This window comes from Salmo salar, chromosome ssa01 (genome assembly GCF_905237065.1).
Source record: "Salmo salar chromosome ssa01, Ssal_v3.1, whole genome shotgun sequence".
In the NCBI taxonomy this organism is placed as follows: Eukaryota; Metazoa; Chordata; class Actinopteri; order Salmoniformes; family Salmonidae; genus Salmo; species Salmo salar.
This window is the reverse complement of record NC_059442.1, coordinates 99,111,164-99,139,066: the sequence shown is the minus strand read 5'-3', so window position 1 is coordinate 99,139,066 and position 27,903 is coordinate 99,111,164. Positions and strand designations below refer to the sequence as shown.

At 43.5% G+C, this 27,903-nt stretch overlaps 1 protein-coding gene across 1 annotated transcript in view; it reads right to left on the bottom strand.

The window, feature by feature from the left end:
• Window positions 1–27,903, bottom strand: part of LOC106591157 (protein kinase C epsilon type) — a 290,949-nt gene that overhangs the window by 72,348 nt on the left and 190,698 nt on the right. Inside the window, exons 3-10 of the mRNA XM_045724752.1 lie at window positions 26,412–26,580; window positions 24,581–24,615; window positions 24,341–24,435; window positions 24,119–24,248; window positions 22,789–22,931; window positions 19,089–19,179; window positions 18,656–18,873; window positions 17,741–17,914 (exon numbers count right to left, since the gene is read on the bottom strand). Of these exons, the coding sequence (XP_045580708.1) occupies window positions 17,741–17,914; window positions 18,656–18,873; window positions 19,089–19,179; window positions 22,789–22,931; window positions 24,119–24,248; window positions 24,341–24,435; window positions 24,581–24,615; window positions 26,412–26,580 (1,055 nt within the window). The remainder of the gene's footprint in view (window positions 1–17,740; window positions 17,915–18,655; window positions 18,874–19,088; window positions 19,180–22,788; window positions 22,932–24,118; window positions 24,249–24,340; window positions 24,436–24,580; window positions 24,616–26,411; window positions 26,581–27,903) is intronic.

Genomic DNA, 27,903 nt, shown 5'->3' with positions numbered 1-27,903 from the left:
CTAGGGTAATGGTAGACTCCCCTCTCACACTGCTAGGGTAATTGTAGTCTCCACTTTCACACTGCTGGGGGAATGGTAGACTCCACTTTCACACTGCTGGGGGAATGGTAGACTCCACTTTCACACTGCAAGGGGAATGGTAGGCTCCACTCTCACACTGCTAGGGGAATGGTAGACTCCCCTCTCACACTGCTAGGGTAATTGTAGGCTCCACTCTCACACTGCTAGGGTAATGGTAGGCTCTACTCTCACACTGCTGGGGGAATGGTAGGCTCCCCTCTCACACAGCTAGGGTAATGGTAGGCTCCCCTCTCACACTGCTAGGGTAATGGTAGGCTCCCATCTCACACTGCTAGGGTAATGGTAGGCTCCCCTCTCACACTGCTGGGGGAATGGTAGACTCCACTCTCACACTGCTAAGGGAATGGTAGGCTCCCCTCTCACACTGCTGGGAGAATGGCAGACTCCACTCTCACACTGCTAGGGGAATGGTAGGCTCCACTCTCACACTGCTAGGGGAATGGTAGGCTCCACTCTCACACTGCTAGGGTAATGGTAGGCTCCACTCTCACACTGCTAGGGTAATGGTAGGCTCCCCTCTCACACTGCTAGGGGAATGGTAGACTCCACTTTCACACTGCTAGGGGAATGGTAGGCTCCACTCTCACACTGCTAGAGTAATGGTAGGCTCCCCTCTCACACTGCTAGGGGGATGGTAGGCTCCACTCTCACACTGCTAGGGTAATGGCAGGCTCCCCTCTCACACTGCTGGGGAATTGTAGGCTCCCCTCTCACACTGCTAGGGTAATGGTAGGCTCCCCTCTCACACTGCTGGGGGAATGGTAGACTCCACTCTCACACTGCTAGGGTAATGGTAGGCTCCACTCTCACACTTCTAGGGGAATTGTAGACTCCACTTTCACACTGCTGGGGGAATGGTAGACTCCACTTTCACACTGCTAGGGGAATGGTAGGCTCCACTCTCACACTGCTAGGGTAATGGTAGACTCCCCTCTCACACTGCTAGGGTAATTGTAGTCTCCACTTTCACACTGCTGGGGGAATGGTAGACTCCACTTTCACACTGCTGGGGGAATGGTAGACTCCACTTTCACACTGCAAGGGGAATGGTAGGCTCCACTCTCACACTGCTAGGGGAATGGTAGACTCCCCTCTCACACTGCTAGGGGAATGGTAGGCTCCCCTCTCACACTGCTAGGGTAATGGCAGGCTCCCCTCTCACAATGCTAGGGTAATGGTAGGCTCCCAGCACTAATTTGCTGTCCAGTAAACTAATGTTCTGTCCAGTAAACGAATGTTCTGTCCAATAAACTAATGTTGTGTCTGAGTGTTCTGTCTTTCAGGACATAGACCAATTTAGCAATTTAGTTGACTCAGTATTTTATTAAAGCCATACAACTCTGAGCAGTTATTGGAAGTATTTTTCTAGGCTGAAGGAGTTTGTCTAGCAGTCCACCTCAGCGCTATTCTCTTTCTGAAAGCGAACTTGAAACAGGATGCTGAAATAGTTTGTTTAAATGTGCCCCGAGTCACAGCAAGTCCCACCCAATCAAACGTGAATAAACATTTCCTGCTTCTAATTCGAAATGTACAGATAATAGCTTCCATCGCAGACACAGAGAAAATTCAAGATGGCCGCCAGGACCCAACAATATGGGCATGTCTGTGTGTGTCTGTGTTTGTCTGTGTGTGTGTATCTGTGTGTTTGTGTGTGTGTCAGACATGCCTGTCTGGGTCACCCCACCATACATTGGAAGAAGGATCCAGTCTGAACATGCTCTTTATGTAACCGACTACACACACACACACACACACACACACACACACACACACACACACACACACACACACACACACACACACACACACACACACACACAGAGAGAGAAAAACACACAAACACTCACAGACACACACACAATCCATAATGAATAACCAAATCTTTTCAAGAGATATGTTACTTAACATTTACAAAGAAAGGGAGATGGTAAGGTCGGTATGGTCATGAATGGTTTCATTCCATGTTTTCACAAGCATTAGCATTATCATTATCATTTCAGTGAAGAGAGCATTGTGTGGTCCTGGACACAGCTCTAGAATGTTGATCCTTAAGCCCAGAACAGCAGGCTGACCCCACTCACTGTACCACATACTCACCGTCCAGAGGGATTCACACACACTCACACACGCACAGACACACGCACACACGCACACACATTAACACACACTGGCACAAACAGTGGCAAAGAGAGTATAATTAAATCACACACACACTTAGTAATTGTGATACATGATTAATGAGACAGACTGGTGGAGTTAAAGTCTCGAACTTATTGACTTCTGTACACAGACCTACAGTCATCCATACACATTGACTTCTGTACACAGACCTTCAGTCATCCATACACATTGACTTCTGTACACAGACCTACAGTCATCCATACACATTGACTTCTGTACACAGACCTACAGTCATCCATACACATTGACTTCTGTACACAGACCTACAGTCATCCATACACATTGACTTCTGTACACAGACCTACAGTCATCCATACACATTGACTTCTGTACACAGACCTTCAGTCATCCATACACATTGACTTCTGTACACAGACCTACAGTCATCCATACACATTGACTTCTGTACACAGACCTACAGTCATCCATACACATTGACTTCTGTACACAGACCTTCAGTCATCCATACACATTGACTTCTGTACACAGACCTACAGTCATCCATACACATTGACTTCTGTACACAGACCTACAGTCATCCATACACATTGACTTCTGTACACAGACCTACAGTCATCCATACACATTGACCCATACACATCCACATGAGGACAGGAACGCACGTACACACACAGGACAATCACTCAACCTGTCAACCACTCCTACTCATTCTCTTTCACAGAGATGACACACAAACACAGAGTACAGTGCTGCCATTCCCCTCCTTCTCCCTCCACAGGCGCTTTCCCATTACATTCAAAAAATGTTTTTAAATCACACTAAATGAATCAAGACAAACTATTAAAGTACAGAACGACCACTGCTCTTATCAAAGGTTTTCAGAGGAACAATATAATAAATAATTGGACCATATTCTGAAGAGAATGCTAGTGAACTCCATCAGACTGTAGTTCTTCTCTGACTTTTGTCGAAGGACACAGATACACACACACACACTCACACACACACACTCAAACACACACACACACACACACACACACACACACACACACACACACACACACACACACACACACACACACACACACACACACACACACACACACACACACACACACACACACACACACACACACTCAAAATTTCCTAATTAATAAAAAAAAACATCTAATCAACAATGACAACAAATATATGGGAAAATATACTGCTCAAAAAAATAAAGGGAACACTTAAACAACACATCCTAGATCTGAATGAAAGAAATAATCTTATTAAATACTTTTTTCTTTACATAGTTCAATGTGCTGACAACAGAATCACACAAAAATAATCAATAGAAATCCAATTTATCAACCCATGGAGGTCTGGATTTGGAGTCACACTCAAAATTAAAGTGGAAAACCACACTTCAGGCTGATCCAACTTTGATGTAATGTCCTTAAAACAAGTCAAAATGAGGCTCAATAGTGTGTGTGGCCTCGACGTGCCTGTATGACCTCCCTACAAAGCCTGGGCATGCTCCTGATGAGGTGGCGGATGGTCTCCTGAGGTATCTCCTCCCAGACCTGGACTAAAGCATCCGCCAACTCCTGGACAGTCTGTGGTGCAACGTGGCATTGGTGGATGGAGCGAGAAATTATGTCCCAGATGTGCTCAATTGGATTCAGGTCTGGGGAACGGGCGGGCCAGTCCATAGCATCAATGCCTTCCTCTTGCAGGAACTGCTGACACACTCCAGCCACATGAGGTCAAGCATTGTCTTGCATTAGGAGGAACCCAGTGCCAACCGCACCAGCATATGGTCTCACAAGGGGTCTGAGGATCTCATCTTGGTACCTAATGGCAGTCAGGCTACCTCTGGCGAGCACATGGAGGGCTGTGCGGCCCCCCAAATAAATGCCACCCCACACCATGGCTGACCCACCGCCAAACCGGTCATGCTGGAGGATGTTGCAGGCAGCAGAACGTTCTCCACGGTGTCTCCAGACTCTGTCACATCTGTCACGTGCTCAGTGTGAACCTGCTTTCATCTGTGAAGAGCACAGGGCGCCAGTGGCGAATTTGCCAATCTTGGTGTTCTCTGGCAAATGCCAAACGTCCTGCACGGTGTTGGGCTGTAAGCTCAACACCCACCTGTGGACGTCGGGCCCTCATACCACCCTCATGGAGTCTGTTTCTGACCATTTGAGCAGACACATGCACATTTGTGGCCTGCTGGAGGTCATTTTGCAGGGCTCTGGCAGTGCTTCTCCTTGCACAAAGGCGGAGGTAGCGGTCCTGCTGCTGGGTTGTTGCCCTCCTACGGCCTCCTCCACGTCTCCTGATGTACTGGCCTGTCTCCTGGTAGCGCCTCCATGCTCTGGACACTACGCTGACAGACACAGCAAACCTTCTTGCCACAGCTCGCATTGATGTGCCATCCTGGATGAGCTGCACTACCTGAGCCACTTGTGTGGGTTGTAGACTCCGTCTCATGCTACCACTAGAGTGAAAGCACAGCCAGCATTCAAAAGTGACCAAAACATCAGCCAGGAAGCATAGGAACTGAGAAGTGGTCTGTGGTCCCCACCTGCAGAACCACTCCTTTATTGGGGGTGTCTTGCTAATTGCCTATAATTTCCACCTGTTGTCTATTCCATTTGCACAGCAGCATGTGACATTTATTGTCAATCAGTGTTGCTTCCTAAGTGGACAGTTTGATTTCACAGAAGTGTGATTGACTTGGAGTTACATTGTGTTGTTTAAGTGTTCCCTTTATTTTTTTGAGCAGTGTATATACAAGTGTGTGGAAAAAATATAAAGGATATTTCATGCTGAAACCCTCATATTAAAGTCCAATGGTGTTCACAAAGTTTTTTGTGTTGAGTTTTTTATGTTGATATATTTACCTTTTTTTAACTAGACAAGAGAGTTAAGAACAAATTCTTATTTACAATGGTGGACTACCCTGGTTAAACCATAACCTGGACGACGCTGGGCCAATTGTGCGCCACCCTATTGGACTCCCAATCACGGCCGGTTGTGAAATAGCCTGGAATCAAACCAGGGTCTGTAGTGATGCCTCTAGCACTGAGATGCAGTTCCTTAGACCCCTGTGCCACTTGGGAGCCCCAAAGTTTATGGTTTATATTTAGGATAAAATGTTCAGCTTTGCCATACATTTTAGTTAAAAATCATCTCATTGAATTATTTAATATTACAGTTTTTTACAATCCCTTTAGCACTAATTTCAGAACGTTGTGGTGATTTTTCAAAACTCTAGACACAAAACTCAAAACGGTCATCACTTGTAACATAGGCTGTCCAATGTTCAAAACATTGCATTGTGCATTCATATCTTTAAAGAAACCTTGCACTTGCAGAATCATTGGTTAAAATAACTAATTTATCATGAAATACCATAGGAACATTCATTTAGATCACCCACACACAAGATACCGATAGTTTCACTGTGTAGTTGTTCGTACAATAATTAAATATTCTAGTACAAAATATGTGATACATGTTTCATTATGGTACTACATGTAAATAAATCACTGTAAAAAGACTAGTAGAGAGAATACTACAGACACAGTGGAATCATTGAACAAAATCTGAAATGTATTGACGAAATACAATAAAATCACTCATAGGTTTCTTTGAATCAAATCAAAAATAATTAGCTACAAAAAAAGAAAAAAACTACAGTAAAACATCAACTGCAGTGTTCCTCACCTGGCTTACTGTAAAAAGCAAAACAATGGCTTGATTACTGTACTTCTATATTTCCCTCAACCCTGTCTTGTGGATTTGGCCACAGGTTCTCATCCACATCACAATGGATGTGTTCATTAGCCAAACATCTTGGGAAGAATCTTCGGGCATGGTGAATCCAGGCCTGACACTGGTCTGCCGTGATGTCATTGCATGCGTCATCCATAGCCTGGAGAAGGGTGGTTTGTTCGCGAGGGCGCCTATCATATACCTTCCACCTCCATGTGGAGAAAGATTCCTCAATCGGGTTAAGGAAAGGACAGTATGGGGGTAAGTACAGGCTGGTAAATTGTGGATGGGCCTGAAACCATGCTTGCACCATTTGAGCATGGTGGAACCTGACATCCCACACAATGACATAGGTCACGCCATCAGCTCTACAGACCTGATTTAGATCATCAAGGAAGGTTACAAGGAGAGCTGCATTATATGATCCAATACGAGGTCTGCGTCTCACCACACCATCTTCCGATATAGCCACACACATGGTGATGTTGACCCCACGTTGTCCAGGTACTTGGATGGTTGCCCGCTGGCCAATGAAATTCTGACCTCTCCTACTTGTCTTGGCCAGGTTGAAGCCTGCCTCATCCAAAAATAAGAATTTGTGATGGTTTTCATCAGCATCCAGCTCCATCACCCTCTAAAAATACATTTTGGAAAGAGAATTACTGATTACAATGATGTAGAATTTTGGGGGAATTTTTCACAACAGGCATCTTGAAACTGAACATACCTGAGCGTACACAGTCCTCAGTTGCTTCACTCTGTCTGCATTTCTTTCAAAAGGCACACGGTATAGCTGTTTTAGAGACACCTGGTGCCTTTTCAGCATGCGTGCAATAGTCGGCAAACTTATGGCTTCCACATTGTTGAACATGTCGTCATTGTCCAAGATGTGCTGCCGAATTTCTGTAGGGTGAATATCATTTCTGGCCCGAACCAAATTGACCACAGCCCACTCTTGTTGGTCAGTCAGAATTTTGCCTCTGCCTCCCCTATTTGGCCAAGTCTCAATTCTACAGGGAAAATTACAGTAAGAACACATTTAGTCACATCACATACTTTGTGGTACACATTGGCATGCAGTATACAGTCATTTGACAACTGAGAGTAGCCTAATGTTTAGTGCATCCTGAAGACTTACCGGTTCTCATTGCGGAAAGTTCTGATGATTGAGGCCACGGTTGATCTTCTGAGGTTTGGTTGAATCATTGTAGCTGCCTCAGTCATTGTCATGCCATGATTTACGACATGGTCAACAACTATTGCTCAGATTTCATTGGACACTCTTTGCTGTTGCTGCCACTGTCTTGGTCCGTGGCCTTGTCCTCTACCACGTTCCCCCACACCTCTCAAACGAGGCCCACGACCACCTCTCAGAAGGGGTGCTTGTCCCCTACCATTCCTTTGACCACCATGTCTTCCTCGTCTTCCTCCTCCCACTGCTTGACCTCTATTGTGACCTGGATCACCTGCCGGCTCCATGTTATCGCTATGTTGTTGTAGGTGGATACCACTCATTTCACTATATACTCATACCATAATGTGATATCAAACATCAGTCACGAGTTGGCAGTATTGGAAAAGCAATTACAAGGGCCTGCATACATACACTTTATTAGGTACACCTGCATGTTAACGCAAATATCCTGCTTCTTCGAACAGCGATTCAAGTGGCTGCCTGCAACTCAATATATAGAGTATATAGAGTAGAGAGCTTTAGTTGTTGTTCGACCAAATATTAGAACGGGCAAGATGCGTAATCTAAGCAACTTTGACAGTGGTATGATTGTTGGTGCCACACATGGTGATTCCAGCATCTCAGAAACAGCTGCCCTCCTGGGATTTTTATGCACTACAGTCTCTAGAGTTTACAGAGAATGGTGCGATAAACAAAACACTTTCAGTGAGCGGCAGTTCTGTGGGCAAAAACACCTTGTTAATGAGAGAGGTCAGAGGAGAACGTCCAGACTCATTCAAGCTAACAGAAAGGCCACAAATACTCAAATAACAGCCATTTAAAACAGTGGTGTGCAGAAGGGCATCTCTTAACGTACAACACCGTGAATAATTCAGGCTGTTGTGGAGGCAAAAGGGGGTCCTACCCAGTTCTAGATAGGTGTACCTAATAAAGTGTACAGTAATGTCAAATCTGAAAACATGCCTGGAAAAGTGGTACATGGGACCATAGAAACAGTTTCTGATAAAGAATGATGATGAAATATTACATCCATAGATAATGTAGTCCAATTTGTTCTACGGTAATTGATGTCAATGGATCTCATTATCTTGAAACTTTCATGATCTAAACATGGAATATTGTTTGTCAGTTTCCATAAAACTTTGCATTAAGAGTAATGCAACAGTTACTTATCATTTTGATCAGTTGTATCAATTGATAGTTAGATCATTGTAATGAAATGAATAGACAGTCATCTCAGATGTAATGTGTGAATTGCATTTTGAAATGGTAATACTTTGATGTTAAGTTGTGTCATTTTGAACAGATGATTTTAGTTCAATGAACAAATGATCTTAGCTTTATGTGTATTGTATCCAAGCAATTGGAAAAAGTGTTAGAGTTTTGAAAATTGTGCATTTTGATCATTGGTTGTGAGTTTTGTGTCTAGAGTTGTGAAAAATGACATCAAGGTTCTGAAATTAGTGCCAAAGTGATTGTAAAAAACTGTAACGACCGGTTGACCGTAGAGTGACCATACAAATAACTAAAGATAGAACATACATTCAATTCAGTTAATGGAAGACTCTCCAGTCATGGAACAGTCTCAATCACAAAAAATTAAGACAAAGGACCTCTCTTTCTCTCCCTGTCTCTCTACCTCCATCTTACTCTCCCTGCAGCTTATCTTTCATCATTACAGGAAAGTACATGTGTCTATGTCTGTGTTTGTGTGTATCTGTGTGTGTATTTGTGTGTGTGTATTTGTGTGTGTGTGTGTGTGTGTGTGTGTGTGTGTGTGTGTGTGTGTGTGTGTGTGTGTGTGTGTGTGTGTGTGTGTGTGTGTGTGTGTGTGTGTGTGTGTGTGTGTGTGTGTGTCTGTCTGTAGCTCGTCCAGCATGCGGGTGTGTTTTGGTGATGGCGAGGCTCCTATTTGACTGTCTGCACAGCTGTCAGGAAGAGGAGGACTACAATCAACTGCCACAATTAATAGAGTAAAAAACGATAATCAACCTGCGGGGGGGGCTGTCAAGTCACCTCCAACCCAGAGTCAGGCTCCAGGGCCCAGCTAAGGGCCAAGAGAAGGCCCATTCACTCACTGATGCCATTAGGAGAGAATGAGGGGAATGGAGAGAGAACAAAGGTGAGGGGAGTTCCAAGAACTAGGAGGCAGGTCTGCTGTGTCTTTTCATAGGCTCCAATAATGAACAGTTGTCTGAATTGGATCTCCCAAAGGAGGTAGTAATATGGGATTGTGTCTGTATTCTAGCAGATCTTATGAGCCTGTTAGTCTCTTCCTTCTAGCTCTCTCTCTCTCTCAATTCAATTCAAGGGGCTTTATTGGCATGGGAAACATATGTTAACATTGCCAAAGCAAGTGAGGTAGATAATATACAAAAGTGAAATAAACAATACAAATTAACAGTAAACATTACACTCACAGAAGTTTCAAAAAAATAAAGACATTACAAATGTCATATTATGTATATATACAGTGTTGTAACGATGTATAAGCATAAATATGGGTTGTATTTACAATGGTGTACAATGATGGTCTCTATCTCTCTCTCTCTCTCTCTCTCTCTCTCTCTCTTACACTACCTCTTTCTCTCCCTCTCTCTCCCTCCATCTTACTCTCCCTCTTTCTCTACCTCGCTCTCTTTCTCTCCCTGTCTCTCTCCCTCCATCTTACTCTCCCTCTTTCTCTCCCTCTCTTTTTCTCTCTCCTTCCCTCGCTCTCTTTCTCTCCCTCTTTCTCTCTTTCTCTCCCTCACTCTCTTTCTCTCCAACTCTCTCTTTCTCTCTCACACTGTCTTACTCAAGGCTGACTTGGCGTGTATGATAATCCCTTCCCTATAGCTCGCTCTCTCTCTCCCTTCCTCCATCCCTCCCTCCCTCCCGATCTCGCTCTCTCTCTCTCTCCCTCTCTCCAGCTTACTCTCCCTCTTTCTCTCCCTCACTTTCTTTCTCTCCCTCTCTCCTTTCTCTCTCACACTGTCTTACTCAAGGCTGACTTGGCGTGTCTGATAATCCCTTCCCTATAACTCTCTCTCTCTCTCTCTCTCCCTTCCTCCATCCATCCCTCCCTCCCTCCCCCGCCAGCCAGCCCGCCCTCCCTCTCTCTCTCTCTATCTCTCTTTTTCTCTTGCTCATGCACTCTCTCTTTTCCTGTCCCTTTCTCTCTGTGCTGCAGCATAAGCAGCTATACGGGGCCTAAGCTCTGCATAAAACTCTTGTATAACGTTATTTACATTTGAGTGGTAATTAGGCTTATAAGGGCTGTGATCCTTACGGTGATAAAGACTGGAGGATGGGATTCAGACCATGGGTCGCTAAGAGTTTACGTCTTAAAATCCGTCAATCACCCTTGCGCTGTCTCTCAATCAACACCTGCGACATCATCATTTTACCTTTCTTTGTGTTTGAGGTAATAGTGGGTTGGGGGTGATAGTACACGTGCCTGTATGTGTGTGGTAGTTGGGGGTGAGAGTACACGTGCCTGTATGTGTGTGGTAGTTGTGGGTGATAGTACACGTGCCTGTATGTGTGTGGTAGTTGGGGGTGATAGTACACGTGCCTGTATGTGTGTGGTAGTCGGGGGTGATAGTACACGTGCCTGTATGTGTGTGGTAGTCGGGGGTGATAGTACACGTGCCTGTATGTGTGTGGTAGTTGGGGGTGATAGTACACGTGCCTGTATGTGTGTGGTAGTTGGGGGTGATAGTACACGTGCCTGTATGTGTGTGGTAGTTGGGGGTGATAGTACACGTGCCTGTATGTGTGTGGTAGTTGGGGGGCACACGGCTGTGTTTTGGCTAGGGTCCAGTGATACTGGTGAAGGTACAGCAGACCAATAGTACACAAACATGCACGCACACACACACACTATCAACACACGCACACACTCATACACACCATGCAGGAAACAAGCCAAGACACAAATATCCCATCAGAGGCCTGCTGGTTAATTATCCATTGAGGGAACTTGCAATGGAGCGAAGGAATGAAGGAACAAGAGAGAGAAAAGGAGAGGGGGAGAGAGAGAGAGAGAGAGAGAGAGAGAGAAGAGGCAGAGAGAGAGAGACAGAGAGAGAGAGATACAGGGAGAAAGACTGAGACAGAAAGAGAAGAAGGAAGAGACAGAGTATAGAGAGTGACAAATAATTAATTCATGTTTGTACATTCATTCCAACATACGCTGATGTCTCCTGTCTATCAACTGTATTCTCTGCGAGGCCTTCCCTCTCGCTGGCCTTGCCACATGTCATGCTGTAAACCTGTAGTGTATGGGGCCTTCTGTTTCAACAACCCTATCAGCTCTGCTCACCAAACTCTCTCCAAGGGCCCCATCCCAAATGGCACCCTATTCCCTACATAGTGCACCTATTCCCTACATAGTGTACCTATTTCTACATAGTGTAAATATTCCCTACATAGTGTATCTATTCCCTACATAGTGTACCTATTCCCTACATAGTGTACCTATTCCCTACATAGTGTATCTATTCCCTATATAGTGCACCTCGTCTAAAGTAGTGCATCATATAGGGAATAAGGTCCCCTTTGAGACGCAGCCGTTTTATGAGTATAGGACATAATTCTTCTTAATTGATGTGGAACCAATGTTACATAAGGCAGCAGGAACTGGGGTCATGGTTAAGTGTGACGGTTCCAATGGGTAAATGCAAAGCCCTCATGCTCTTCCTGTCCATATTGTGGGGGAGTGGGGATGTAAGGAGGGGGGCAGGGAAAACAGACAGCATATGGAATACACATCAAACCTGATAAGAATCAGGACCCTCATGAAATACCTGCAACAATGCCAAACACAAACAACACATTCCTGTCACCTAGACAACTGCTCTGTAAGGTAAGTGTGTGCTTGTGCATGCATGTGTGCATGTGTGTGTGTTAGAGAGAGAGAGATACAGAGAAAGAAGAGAGAGAGAGAGAGAGAGAGAGAGAGAGAGAGAGAGAAGAAAGAAAGAGAGAAAGAGAGAAAGAAGAGAGAGAGACATGCTAATAGACATGTGCCAGTGTTGGTCTGGCCCAGAGCTGGCTGACACGTTTACATGAACAACCACTGTGATTATTATTATTTGACCCTGCTGGTGAGAGAGACATGCTAAGAGAGAGTGAGAGGGTGAGGGAGAGAAAAGGGTTATCCAATCTTTTACCTTACTCTTTCACTATTTGCTTTTTCCAAAATACTATATATAAATTCCTAAACCTCAATACTCTAATCCCAACAGCAGGGTGAAACCTAATACTAAAACCACATATAAAATCCTATACTGCAATATTTAAAATCCAACAGCAGGGTGAAACCTAATACTCTATATAAAGTCCTATTCTTCAATATTCTAATCCCAACAGCAGGGTCAAATCTTGTCTGCTTCATACCAGTGTGTGCCGTATACGTATGTTTGGGTCGTTCCACAAATAGACTGCCTTTTGTGACCTTGTGACATTATGTGTGTATATTTTGTTCAAACTATTTAATAGTTGGATTCACATACATTTGCGCTCTAACTAAACCAAACCATGTTCAAAATTCCAAAAGTAGTTATTTTAATGTGGAAAACGTTTGTTATGAAGTTGAGCTCTTTATGATGGCAGGGGCGGCAGGTAACCTAGTGGGTCGGCAGGTAACCTAGTGGGGCGACAGGTAACCTAGTGGTTAGAGCGTTGGGCCAGTAACCGAAAGGTTGCTGGATCGAATGCCCCTGAACAAGGCAATTAACCCACTGTTCCCCAGTAGTCTGTCATTGTAAATACGAATTTGTTCTTAACTGACTTGCCTAGTTAAATATTACAATGTAATAAATAGTTATTTCGGACTAAATTAAACTACCCAAAAAGCACTCTATTGGTGGAACGACCCGGTTACTATCCTACACTATAGGCACTCTATTGGTGGAACGACCAGGTTACTATCCAACAATTTATGCACTCGATTGGTGGAACGACCCGGTTATCATCCTACACTATAGGCACTCGATTGGTGGAACGACCCGGTTATCATCCTACACTATAGGCACTCTATTGGTGGAACGACCCGGTTATCATCCTACACTATAGGCACTCGATTGGTGGAACGACCCGGTTACCATCCTACACTATAGGCACTCTATTGGTGGAACGACCCGGTTATCATCCTACACTATAGGCACTCTATTGGTGGAACAACCCGGTTATCATCCTACACTATAGGCACTCTATTGGTGGAACGACCCGGTTATCATCCTACACTATAGGCACTCGATTGGTGGAACGACCCGGTTATCATCCTACACTATAGGCACCATAGCCACTCTATTGGTGGAACGACCCAGTTACCATCCTATACCCCCTACAGTCAGTAACTATAGCCAGAGGAACATTTTTGAAACGGGCTGTATTTGAATTACCATGTATTGAGTCCTGTTGTGTTCTTCAACTATGGTGTTATATTGCCACTTAGTGGCAATCATACCTAAATCCCAACCAGCGAAAATGCTGTCTATGGAGTGGTTCATAAGTGGTCATTCCAGTCAATGTACCTGTGTGTGTTTGTGGTGGTTTTTAACCCTATGTTAGTTGGCAAGAAGCAGACAGGTAAGTCAAGAAGTGGTCTGAGCATACCAGTGTGTGTCTGTCATTCTGCCCACCTGCCAATCCAACTGTGAGTGTATTGTGTTTTTGTGTGTATTGACAGTGCATTCGTAAAGTATTAAGACCCTTTCACTTTTTTCACATTTCGTTACATTACAGTCTTATTCTAAATTGGGTTAAATCGTTTTTTCCCTTCATCAATCTACACACAATACCCCGTAATGTCAAAGAAAAAAATAGTTTTTAGAAATTTTTGCAAATGTATTAAAAATAAAAAACTGAAATATCACATTTACATAAGTATTCAGACCCTTTATCCAGTACTTTGTTGAAGCACCTTTGGCAGCGATTACAGTCTCGAGTGTTCTTGGGTATGACGCTACAACCTTGGCAGACCTATATTTGGGGAGTTTCTCCCATTCTTCTCTGCAGATCCTCTCAAGCTCTGTCAGGTTGGACGGGGAGGGTCGCTGCACGGCTATTTTCTGGTCTCTACAGAGATGTTAGATCGGGTTAGTCCGGCTCTGGCTGGGCCACTCAGGGACATTCAGAGACTTGTCCCGAAGCCACTCCTGCGTTGTCTTGGCTGTGTGCTTAGGGTCGTTGTTCTGTTGGAAGGTGAACCTTCATCCCAGTCTGGAGCAGGTTTTAATCAAGGATCTCTCTTTACTTTGCTCCGTTCATCTTTCCCTTGATCCTGACTAGTCTCCCATTCCCTGCTGCTGAAACACATCCGCACAGCATGATGCTGCCACCACTGTGCTTCACCGTAAGGATGGTATTGGCCAGGTGATGAGCGGTGCCTGGTTTCCTCCAGACGTGACACTTGGTATTCAGGCCAAAGATTTCAATCTTGGTTTCATCAGACCAGAGAATCTTGTCTTTTGGTGTATTTTGGCAATCTTCAAGTGGGCTGTCATGTGCCTTTGAACTTTATTGTGTACAGATTGATGAGGAAAATTTTTTATTTAATCAATTTTAGAATAAGGCTGCAACGTAACAAAATGTGGAAGAAGTCGAGGGGTCTGAAGACTTTCCGTGTGCACTGTATATGTGTGTGTGTGTACTCCTCTATGTGAGGTACTAATATTTGTCCCAACCTTATTCTGGAAGCTGCAGAAAAGATCAGGTAGGGGTATTTCTACCGTGGTGTGGAAGCAGCAGAAGAGCTGGGTCAGGTAGGGGTGTTTCCTACATTTTACATTTTTAACAGACGCTCTTATCCAGAGTGACTTACAGTAGTGAATGCATACATTTCAAATATTTTTTTCCCCCCCCCGTATTGGCCCCCCGTGGTAATCGAACCCACAACCCTGGCGTTGCAAACGCCATTGCAAACACCATGCTCTACCAACTGAGCCACAGGGAGCCTACCTTGATCTGGAAGCAGCAGAAGAGCTGGGTCAGGTAGAGGTGTCTCCTACCTTGGTCTGGAAGCAGCAGAAGAGCTGGGTCAGGTAGGGGTGTTTCCTACCTTGGTCTGGAAGCAGCAGAAGAGCTGGGTCAGGTAGAGGTGTTTCCTACCTTGGTCCGGAAGCAGTAGAAGATCTGGGTCAGGTAGGGGTGTTTCCTACCTTGGTCTGGAAGCAGCAGAAGAGCTGGGTCAGGTAGAGGTGTTTCCTACCTTGGTCTGGAAGCAGCAGAAGAGCTGGGTCAGGTAGGTGTGTTTCCTACCTTGGTCTGGAAGCAGCAGAAGAGCTGGGTCAGGTAGGGGTGCTCCCTACCTTGGTCTGGAAGCAGCAAAAGAGCTGGGTCAGGTAGGGTTGGTTCCTACCTTGGTCTGGAAGCAGTAGAAGAGCTGGGTCAGGTAGGGATGTATCCTACCTTGGTCTGGAAGCAGCAGAAGAGCTGGGTCAGGTAGGGGTGTTTCCTACCTTGGTCTGGAAGCAGCAGAAGAGCTGGGTCAGGTAGGGGAGTTTCCTACCTTGGTCTGGAAGCAACAGAAGAGCTGGGTCAGGTAGGGATGTATCCTACCTTGGTCTGGAAGCAGCAGAAGAGCTGGGTCAGGTAGGGGAGTTTCCTACCTTGGTCTGGAAGCAGCAGAAGAGCTGGGTCAGGTAGGGGTGCTCCCTACCTTGATCTGGAAGCAGCAGAAGAGCTGGGTCAGGTAGGGTTGGTTCCTACCTTGGTCTGGAAGCAGTAGAAGAGCTGGGTCAGGTAGGGATGTATCCTACCTTGGTCTGGAAGCAGCAGAAGAGCTGGGTCAGGTAGGGGAGTGTCCTACCTTGGTCTGGAAGCAGCAGAAGAGCTGGGTCAGGTAGGGTGTTTCCTACCTTTGTCTGGAAGCAGCTGTCGTGTCTTTGGCTATGCCGGATTAAGTGATATGACATGCTAACCTATAAAATTCTTTCTATGTAATTAATATTACCTGATTAAGCTAATCATGTAAATGTAATTAACTAGAAAGTCGGGGCACCACGGAAGAACGTTTATAGAGCCGTTATCTTCCGAATAAACTCTTAAAATACTTAGTAATATTTTACATCGATAGCAGTCAATATTAACCCTTATCTTATTTTCAGTCTCATAATGAAAGTTGTAAATTCTTGGCTATCTTCACGAACCCTGGCTAACAAGTTGAATCAGCAATACAAAATTGGGTTTAATTATTTATTTACTAAATAAACTAATCACACAGAATTACAAATACACAGAATACAAATGATGTCATACAGAAAACGTCCCGGTGGACGGAACCTGTATGATGGCTGGTTACACAAAGGAAAGGGGGTTGGGCTTGAATGAAAGAGCGGGAAGACTTAGCATAGCTGCTGTTTCTTTGTTCCTATCGTAAATACATTATCTTATGCATTCTAAATTACCGCCCATTTGGAAAAGGAAAATGCAATAAATATTTACTCTGAGCTGCGCTTCGGTAGATTGGTCGTAGATGCTGGCCGGGTTGGCCAACAGATCTTCCTGTCCTCGGAAGAATGTCTCTGGTGGTAAATTGGATACGTGGTGGTATCTTCGTCTGTCTGTTAGACTGGATCCGTCGTCCGTCCTTTCCTAGCCCCCGTCTACAGCGGCCGCTGCTAACTCAACGGCTAGGAAGTATCACTTCTGTAGTGAATAAGCTCAAAGTTCATACCATTCGCCACCAAAGCTCACGCCGAGGTTGGCTTAGTTCTGTACTTGACGTGTGTCCTTCTAACGTAGAGGCTGCAGACCTCACGTACTGGAACAACGTTATCTTTTCGTCAAAGGCTTATATAGTGGAGAGGGGGAAGGATGTGTTTCATCGTTTATAACCCCTCTCTCTTCACAGGGGTGGGCCACTGATCAAGCAGGGCAGTTTCCTTATGAAAACCCAATTCTCTCATTTGGAAGCTAAAATTACATTTAATCTCCTAACAAACAATTTCAATATCAAACATTTCAATTGCATAACAATTCCATGTTACTCTGATAACTAGAGGGTGTATACTTTCTCAGGTACAGTTTATGTCGTCCTGTCATCAGTCATAATGTCTCAGATGACAACCGAACTGACATCCATACTCATTACGTTCCCAAGCATATTTCCAACTGGTTTTATTACCAAAATATGGTTCCTTTTCCCCATTTGTTTGATGTTCCCAGACTCTCTATATTTAACACAGGCTATTCAAGTCCTTCAGTAGGGTCAGAAAGAGAGGGGAAGGGAGAAAGGTATTTATGGGGGGGTCATAAACCTTACCCACAGGCCAACGTCATGACACAGCAGAAGAGCTGGGTCAGGTAGGGGTGTTTCCTACCTTGGTCTGGAAGCAACAGAAGAGCTGGGTCAGGTAGGGATCTATCCTACCTTGGTCTGGAAGCAGCAGAAGAGCTGGGTCAGGTAGGGATGTTTCCTACCTTTGTCTGGAAGCAGCAGAAGAGCTGGGTCAGGTAGGGGTGTTTCCTACCTTGGTCTGGAAGCAGCAGAAGAGCTGGGTCAGGTAGGGGTGTTTCCTACCTTGGTCTGGAAGCAGCAGAAGAGCTGGGTCAGGTAGGGTTGTATCCTACCTTGGTCTGGAAGCAGCAGAAGAGCTGGGTTAGGTAGGGGTGTTTCCTAGCCAGGGCCAGGATGCGTTTCTCTGTCAGGGTACAGTCCACATCATCATCCTGCAGGATCACGTCTTTCTTCAGCACCTTCACAGCATACACCTCATCTGTCCCTTTCAGCTCAGCCAGCATCACCTACAGGGAAGAACCGCAGAGGTTAACATACACATGCACACGCAAACACATAAACGCAGACACACACATACAGACACACACACACACTACTACTGTAACAACACTCAAGCCACTGACTCATTTTCTGCACTTGATTAAATTGAGAGGAAAGACAGACAGATAGACAGAGAGTCAGTCAGAGAGTCAGTCAGAGAGACAGACAGACAGACAGACAGACAGACAGACAGACAGACAGACAGACAGACAGACAGACAGACAGACAGACAGACAGACAGACAGACAGACAGACAGACAGACAGACAGACAGACAGACAGACAGACAGACAGACAGACTGACAGACAGATTCAGGAGGATATACTGAACCACTTCTAACTAACTAACCAACCAACCAACCAAAAAAAACACCAATCACAAAGTACTCTTTACAACAACTGGTCCAATGGAAGAGCAGACAGCTCTTATCATCAATGGGAGGGGATGATTACTAACCAATTAGAGTGATAGAAAGAAAGAGAGTGCTTTGCTTACAGAGAGAGAGAGAGAGAGAGAGAGACAGACAGACAGACAGACAGACAGACAGACAGACAGACAGACAGACAGACAGACAGACAGACAGACAGACAGACAGACACAGAGAGAAAGAGAGAGAGACAGACAGAGAGACAGACAGACAAAGTCAGACAGACAGACAGTCAGAGAGTCAGACAGGCAGGCAGTCAGAGAGTCAGATAGTACTGTACCTTTCCGAAGCTGCCTTTGCCCAGGACCTTGATGAAGAGGAAGTTCTGCAGCGTCATCCTCTTGGTCTGGACAGTCTTGAGCTCTCCATTCTCCCGGGGCTCGCCCCCCTCTGAGCCCACCACCACCTTGCTGGAAGAAGATGACGAGGCCGACTTGTGTTCCTGTCCACGTTGGTCAAACAACAGCGCCTTGCGTATGTTCTCCAACTCTTTCAGGTCTGGTAGAGAAACCAAAGAGGTAAAGGAGTGATACAAGTGTGCTCCTCTGTGTATGGGCAGGGGTGGAAATGAACAACAAATCACTCCCCGGAACCCTCCAATGCAGAATCCATGAATTCAATGTGAAAATGATTTTACTCCTTGAACCTGGGTATCGGTGTGATGTCTGAAGTAAGTGGTCAGCATGTCCATTGCACTAGATGTGTGTGTGTACCTTGATCACATGGGGAGGTGGGGGCTGATTTGGATCGGTCCTCCTCTGCCTGGGGAGTACATGGTAACGGCTGCTGGGGTTCTTGTGTTATCTATGGAGAGAAACATCATGATCACCATCATCATCATCTCACCGTCATCATCATCATCATCATCATCCTCCTCCAATCATTCTCCTTCTCTAACACATCTCTACCACAGGGGTGTGAAACAACCAGACCCCTGAGTTCGACACCCCTGCTCTACCACATCTAGATGTTGGACTAATGGCACTTCAGCACTTAACATGAACATGTTGTATCATTCTAACCAGAATCATTCTAACTAGAATCATTCTATCCAGTATAATTCTATCCAGTATAATTCTATACAGTATAATTATATCCAGTATAATTCTATACAGTATAATTCTATCCAGAATCATTCTATCCAGTATAATTCTATCCAGTATAATTCTATCCATAATCATTCTATCCAGTATAATTATATCCATAATCATTCTATCCAGTATAATTCTATCCAGTATAATTCTATCCATAATCATTCTATCCAGTAAAATTCTATCCAGTATAATTCTATCCATAATCATTCTATCCAGTATAATTCTATCCAGTATAATTCTATCCATAATCATTCTATCCAGTATAATTCTATCCAGTATAATTTCGTCCAGCATAATAATATACAGTATAATTCTATCCAGTAAAATTCTATCCAGTATAATTCTATCCATAATCATTCTATCCAGTATAATTCTATCCAGTATAATTCTATCCATAATCATTCTATCCAGTATAATTCTATCCAGTATAATTTCGTCCAGCATAATAATATACAGTATAATTCTAACCAGTATAATTGTATCCATAAACATTCTATACGGTATAATTATATTCATAATCATTCTAACAAGTATAATTCTATCCATAATCATTATATCCAGAGTAATTCTATCCAGTATAATTCTATCCAGTATAATTCTATCCAGTATACAGTATAATTCTATCCAGTATAATTCTATACAGTATAATTCTATACAGTATAATTCTATCCATTAGCAGTATATCCAGTATAATTCTATCCAGTGTAATTATATCCATAATCATTCTATCCAGTATAATTCTATCCAGAATCATTCTATCCAATATAATTCTATCCAGTATAATTCTATCCACAATCATTCTACCCAGTATTATGCTCTCCAGTATAACTCTATCGAGTATCATTCTATCCATAATCAATCTATCCATAATCATTCTATCCAGAATCATTCTATCCAGTATAATTCTATCCATAATCATTCTATCCAGTATAATTATATCAAGCATAATTTTATACAGTATAATTCTATGCAGTATAATTATATCCATAATCATTCTATCCATAATCATTCTATCCAATATAATTATATCCATAATCATTCTATCCAGTATAATTATATCCAGTATAATTATATCCATAATCATTCTATGCATAATCATTCTATCCATAATCATTCTATCCAGTATAATTCTATCCATAATCATTCTATCCAGTATAATTCTATCCAGTATAATTATATCCATAATCATTCTATCCATAATCATTCTATCCAATATAATTCTATCCATAATCATTCTATTCAGTATAATTCTATCCATAATCATTCTATCAGTATAATTCTATCCATAATCATTCTATCCCGTATAAATCTATCCAGTATAATTCTATCCAGTATAATTCTATCCAGTATAATTATATCCATAATCATTCTATCATGTATAATTCTATCCAGTATAATTATATCAAGCATAATTCTTTACAGTATAATTCTATCCAGTATAATTCTATCCAGTATAATTATATCCATAATCACTCTATCCAGTATAATTATATACAGTATAATTCTATCAAGCATAATTCTATCCAGTATAATTCTATCCAGTATAATTCTATACAGTATAATTCTATCCAGTATAATTATATCCATTATCATTCTATCCAGCATAACTCTATCCAGTATAATTCTATCGAGTATAATTATATCAAGCATAATTCTATCAGTAAAATTCTATCCAGTATAATTCTTTCCAGTATAATTCTATACAGTATAATTCTATCCAGTATAATTCTATACAGTATAATTATATCCAGTATAATTATATCCATTATCATTCTATCCAGCATAATTCTATCCAGTATAATTCTATCCAGTATAATTCTATCCAGTATAATTATATCAAGCATAATTCTATCCAGTATAATTCTATCCAGTATAATTATATCCAGTATAATTATATCAAGCATAATTATATACAGGATAATTATATCCATTATCATTCTTTCCAGTATAATTATATCCTTTATCATTCTATCCAGTATAATTCTATCCAGTATAATTATATCAAGTATAATTCTATCCAGTATACTTCTATCCAGTGTAATTATATCCAGTATAATTCTATCCAGTATAATTATATCAAGTATAATTCTATCCAGTATAATTATATCAAGTATAACTATATACAGGATAATTATATCCATTATCATTCTTTCCAGTATAATTATATCCATTATCATTCTATCCAGTATAATTCTATCCAGTATAATTATATCAAGTATAATTCTATCCAGTGTAATTATATCCAGAATAATTGTATCCAGTATAATTGTATCCAGTATAATTCAATACAGTATAATTCCATCCAGAATAATTCTATCCAGTATAGTACATTCCAGAAAAAATATTTCCAGTATAATTCTACCCAGTATAATTATTTTCAGTATAATTCTTTCCAGTATAATTCTATAGAGTATACTTCTATCCAGAATAATTCTTTCCAGTATAATTCCATCCAGTATAATTCTATCCAGTATAATTATATCCAGAATCATTCTACCCAGTATAATTCTTTCCAGCATAATTCTATCAAGAATAATTATTTCCAGTATAATTCTATCCAGTATAATTCTATCCAGAATCATTCTACCCAGTATAATTCTTTCCAGCATAATTCTATCCAGAATAATTCTATCCAGTATAATTCTATCCAGTATAATTCTTTCCAGTATAATTATTTCCAGTATAATTCTAGCCAGAATAATTCTATCAAGTATAATTCTATCAAGTATAATTCTATCCAGAATAATTCTATCCATTATAAGCAGGGGCAAGGGGTTCGAGCAGGATTAGGGGGCAGGGGATATGGGCAGGGGGCAGTATTATATTCAGTATAATTCTATCCAACCTACTTTCATGTAAATATCTTTTGCTTTTCTGATGTTTTTAAATATGTGATTTGATCTGTGTGTATTGTGACTGCTGCTAAAATGAATTGTCTCATTGAGGACATTCTGTACACATTTACTGAATCTGAATTCTCATCAATTGTTGCCCTTGCCTATACCCCCCAGCCACCTAGCCCTCGCCCCTGCCCATACTCCCTACCCCTGGTCATCCCCTGCCCCTTACCCCTGCCCATACACCCTACCCCTCTGCCCTGCTCCTCTCCCTGTCCATACTCCCTACCCCTCGGCCCTGCCCCCTACCCCTGCCCCTCCCCCCTGCCCATATACCTCGCCCCTGCCGCCTACCCCTGGCCATCCCATACCGCCTACCCCTGCCTCTACCCCCTGACCATAACCCCTCGCCTCTGCCCTCTGGCCCTGGCAGTGCCCCCTGATCCTGGCAGTGCCCCGTGTCCATGGTGGTGCCCTCTAACCTTTTTCCTCCTCTGGGCACTGCTGGAGATCTTGTCTGGTGTGACCCCCAGGTCAGACAGAACCTTGGCGATGCCCCTCGCGTCCACCCCACAGTTAGGAGCCACGTTACTTTCACAGCGTCTGTGTACATTCACCTTACAGACTGAGAGAGAGAGACCATGATGACATCACATGTTCATTCACCTTACAGACTGAGAGAGACCATGATGACATCACATGTTCATTCACCTTACAGACTGAGAGAGAGACCATGATGACATCACATGTTCATTCACCTTACAGACTGAGAGAGAGACCATGATGACATCACATGTTCATTCACCTTACAGACTGAGAGAGAGACCATGATGACATCACATGTTCATTCACCTTACAGACTGAGAGAGAGACCATGATGACATCACATGTTCATTCACCTTACAGACTGAGAGAGAGACCATGATGACATCACATGTTCATTCACCTTACAGACTGAGAGAGAGACCATGATGACATCACATGTTCATTCACCTTACAGACTGAGAGAGAGACCATGGTTACAGACTGAGAGAGAGACCATGGTTACAGACTGAGAGAGACACCATGGTTACTGACTGAGAGAGACACCATGGTTACTGACTGAGAGAGACACCATGGTTACAGACTGAGAGAGAGACCATGGTTACAGACTGAGAGAGACACCATGGTTACTGACTGAGAGAGACACCATGGTTACTGACTGAGAGAGACACCATGGTTACAGACAGAGAGACACCATGGTTACTGACTGAGAGAGACACCATGGTTACTGACTGAGAGAGACACCATGGTTACAGACTGAGAGAGACACCATGGTTACTGACTGAGAGAGACACCATGGTTACAGACTGAGAGACACCATGGTTACAGACTGAGAGAGAGACCATGGTTACTGACTGAGAGAGACACCATGGTTACTGACTGAGAGAGACACCATGGTTACAGACAGAGAGACACCATGGTTACTGACTGAGAGAGACACCATGGTTACAGACTGAGAGAGACACCATGGTTACAGAGAGACACCATGGTTACTGACTGAGAGAGACACCATGGTTACAGACTGAGAGAGACACCATGGTTACAGACTGAGAGAGACACCATGGTTACTGACTGAGAGAGAGACCATGCTATTGGAGAGCATTCTTCTTGACCAGTACAAAATGTTGTGAGAATGTACTGTGTATGTACTTGTCTGTGTGTAGTGGTGCATTTGTTTGTATAACTCAGTGTGTGTGTGTGTTTGTGTGTGTGCGTGCGTGCGCCTGTGGGTATGTTTGTGCGTATGTGCGTGTGTGTGTGCTGGTGTACCTTTGCATTGCAGCCCTTGTCTGAGCAGGCCCCACAGTAGCGATCCACAGTGGTCACAGAAGGTTAGGACTTTGAAGTTGTGAATACCAAACTTATGAGGCATATTAACGCTGAACCGCTGGGATCCAACCTGCAGGGGGAGACAAATAGCATTAACGATCACACAGTCACACCCCTACATTGATTCACCTCATTATAACTCATATCTGGAATGATGCCTACCTCCTCTGGTGTGGTGTCCTCTTTGTCTTTCTTCATCCCAGCACATTTTGTGATGATGAGCTCATGGCAGCGCTTATGGACTACACACGTGCACACTAGGAGACAACAGATAACTAAGTCAATCACTTTCATTTCAACACGTTAGTTGAGTTATCTGTTAAGGTCCTATTACTTATAGAGCGATGGGAATACACATTGGTGTGCAGATAGCCGTAACAGAGACATAGATATGATGGTTACCTTGACACTGGTAGCCCTGTTTCCCAATCACACCCCTGTTGAGAGAGAGAAATAGTCACTCAATGCAACATAGTCAGATTCAGAGTGGAACAGTATTAAGTTACGTCTGTGGAAAAGCTTTGTCACGTTCAACATGTCTTTTTCTATGTTTTTGATTAAAAGGCAAAATCTGGAATTTAAACAGCCTAACCCTGCTTGCTGTAATGAATGGAAATTGAACCATTGAACAGCAGAACGTTTAAGAGGTTCCTGAGCCATAGCAGTGAGTTGTGCCACCTCTATAAGCGCTGTCACTGTGGCAATGGGGAGGGGGCTGGGCCTAAAATAGCCACAGCTGTGTGCTAACACTCTTTATCACCTCTGTCAGAGATACAGGTCACATCATTATCGCTCTGTTACACTTAGGGAGCGTCTGACAATGCTACAGTATACTGCAGTCAGTTTAGACTATCTGACAATGCTACAGTATACTGCAGCCAGTTAGGGACTATCTGACTATGCTACAGTACACCACAGCCAGTTAGGGACTATCTGACTATGCTACAGTATACCACAGTCAGTTAGGGACTATTTGACAATGCTACAGTACACCACAGTCAGTTAGGGACTATCTGACAATGCTACAGTATACCACAGTCAGTTAGGGACTATCTGACTATGCTACAGTATACCACAGTCAGTTAGGGACTATTTGACAATGCTACAGTACACCACAGTCAGTTAGGGACTATCTGACAATGCTACAGTATACCACAGTCAGTTAGGGACTATCTGACAATGCTACAGTATACCACAGCCATTTAGGGACTATTTGACAATGCTACAGTACACCACAGCCAGTTAGGGACTATCTGACAATGCTACAGTATACCACAGTCAGTTAGGGACTATCTGACTATGCTACAGTATACCACAGTCAGTTAGGGACTATTTGACAATGCTACAGTACACCACAGTCAGTTAGGGACTATCTGACAATGCTACAGTATACCACAGTCAGTTAGGGACTATCTGACAATGCTACAGTATACCACAGCCAGTTAGGGACTATTTGACAATGCTACAGTACACCACAGCTAGTTAGGGACTATCTGACTATGCTACAGTATACCAACGTCAATCTCAGGTCAGATACTGAGTTGGTTCACTAGAGAGAAAGGGTTCACTATTACAAGTGGATATCAGTGGGAGACAGACCATTGTGCACTACCATCAAGACTCATATCAGGAGATACTGTGTACTGTAACATCAACATGTAGGCAGGCAGTTCCCAGTTCTGCTCAGTTCAGACCAGGGCCCGTATGCACAAAGCCTCGCAGAGTAGGAGTGCTGATCTAGGATCACTTTTGCCTTTTAGATCATAATGAATTAGATTATATGGACAGGCTGGGACATGATCCTAGATCAGCACTCCTACTCTGAGATGCTTTGTGCCTACGGGCCCAGATCAGACTCTTCTCACAGCCTTAAGACTCTGTGCCTCCTGGGTGTGCTCTGCAGTCATCTGTTAGGTCATAAGCCCTAGGAAGTAGTACTTGTCAGCTTGTAGCCTGTGCCATGAGTGGCTTGGTGCAAACAGGGAGCAGAGAACCGTCTGGACTCTCCAGGATAAAGCTTCCACTGTAATGGTTAGCCTAGGGGCTTTTCCCACTGTCTCCATGGAAACACTGAGAGACAAGAGCTCAGACCGCCCATGACCACGCATATAAAGGCTGACGTAGGCCTGTGTGTGTGTGTGTGTGTGTGTGTGTGTGTGTGTGTGTGTGTGTGTGTGTGTGTGTGTGTGTGTGTGTGTGTGTGTGTGTGTGTGTGTGTGTGTGTGTCTCTCACCATATAAAGTCTCTGCAGTGGGAGCAGTAGGTAGGCTGCCGCAGGTAGGTGGCCATGAACTTGTGTCCGTTGACCTGATGGACCCTCCTTCGTACGGCACCCTGCCTCTTCCTAGGCCGCATGCGCTCCCGAAACACACGCTCCTCAGCATTCTCACTGGAGCCTGGAGCTGGAGAAGCACTTTATTAGTATTCATATTTGATGTATCACTTCAGAATGGCACATGAAGAGACAGACAAGGAGGATGGTGCATTAACGTCCATAACAAATCTAATCAAATTGTATTTATAAACAACAGGTGTAGACTAACAGTGAAATGCTTACTTACGGACCCTTCCCAACAAGACAAAAATATAGAAAAATGACAACGACGATAACTTGGCTATATAAACAGGGTACCACTACAGAGTCAATGTGCAGGGGTACGAGGTGATAACTTGGCTATATAAACAGGGTACCATTACAGAGTCAATGTGCATTGGTACGAGGTGATAACTTGGCTATATAAACAGGGTACCATTACAGAGTCAATGTGCAGGGGTACGAGGTGATATATTGGCTATATAAACAGGGTACCATTACAGAGTCAATGTGCAGGGGTACGAGGTGATATATTGGCTATATAAACAGGGTACCATTACAGAGTCAATGTGCAGGGGTACGAGGTGATAACTTGGCTATATAAACAGGGTACCAGTACAGAGTCAATATGCAGGGGTACGAGGTGATTGAGGTAGATATGTACATATGGGTAGAGATAAAGTGACTAGGCAACAGGATAGATAATAAACAGTAGCAGCAGTGAAAGTGAAGAGTCCAAAGAGTTAGTGCAAAGAGGGTCAATGCAGATAGACCTGGTAGCTATTTGGTTGACTATTTCGTGGTTTTATGGCTTGTGGGTAGAAGCTGTTATAGGTCCTACTGGTTCCAGACTTGGTGGATCGATATAGTATATAGCACATTAATGAAGTGTGTCAGTATGCTTCTCCACACACTGCTTCTCCACACACAGCTACACTGCTACCCCAATCCCCTACAAGTGTGAGGAAATGGAACAGTCCAATGCTACAACCCACTACAGGTGGGAGGTAACGGAACAGTCCAGTGCTACAACCCACTACAGGTGGGAGGTAATGGAACAGTCCAGTGCTATAAACCCCTACAGGTGGGAGGTAATGGTCCAGTGCTACAACCCCCTACAGGCGGGAGGTAATGGAACAATCCAGTGCTACAACCCCCTACAGGTGGGAGGTAATGGAACAGTCCAGTGCTGCACACATGACCACCTCTAGATGGTGCTACTGCAGCAGAGGTGAATTTACAAGGATAATCCCCTCAACAACTTCAAAGCTATGCAGATGCTAGAGAGGTGATTAACAGGCTTGTCACACACACACCACAGCACACTAGTTATGAGGTGTATTACACATTTGTCTCGTCCGGATAGGATAGCCTATATGCTACCTAGCTAACAAGTGACTGATTCAATCTT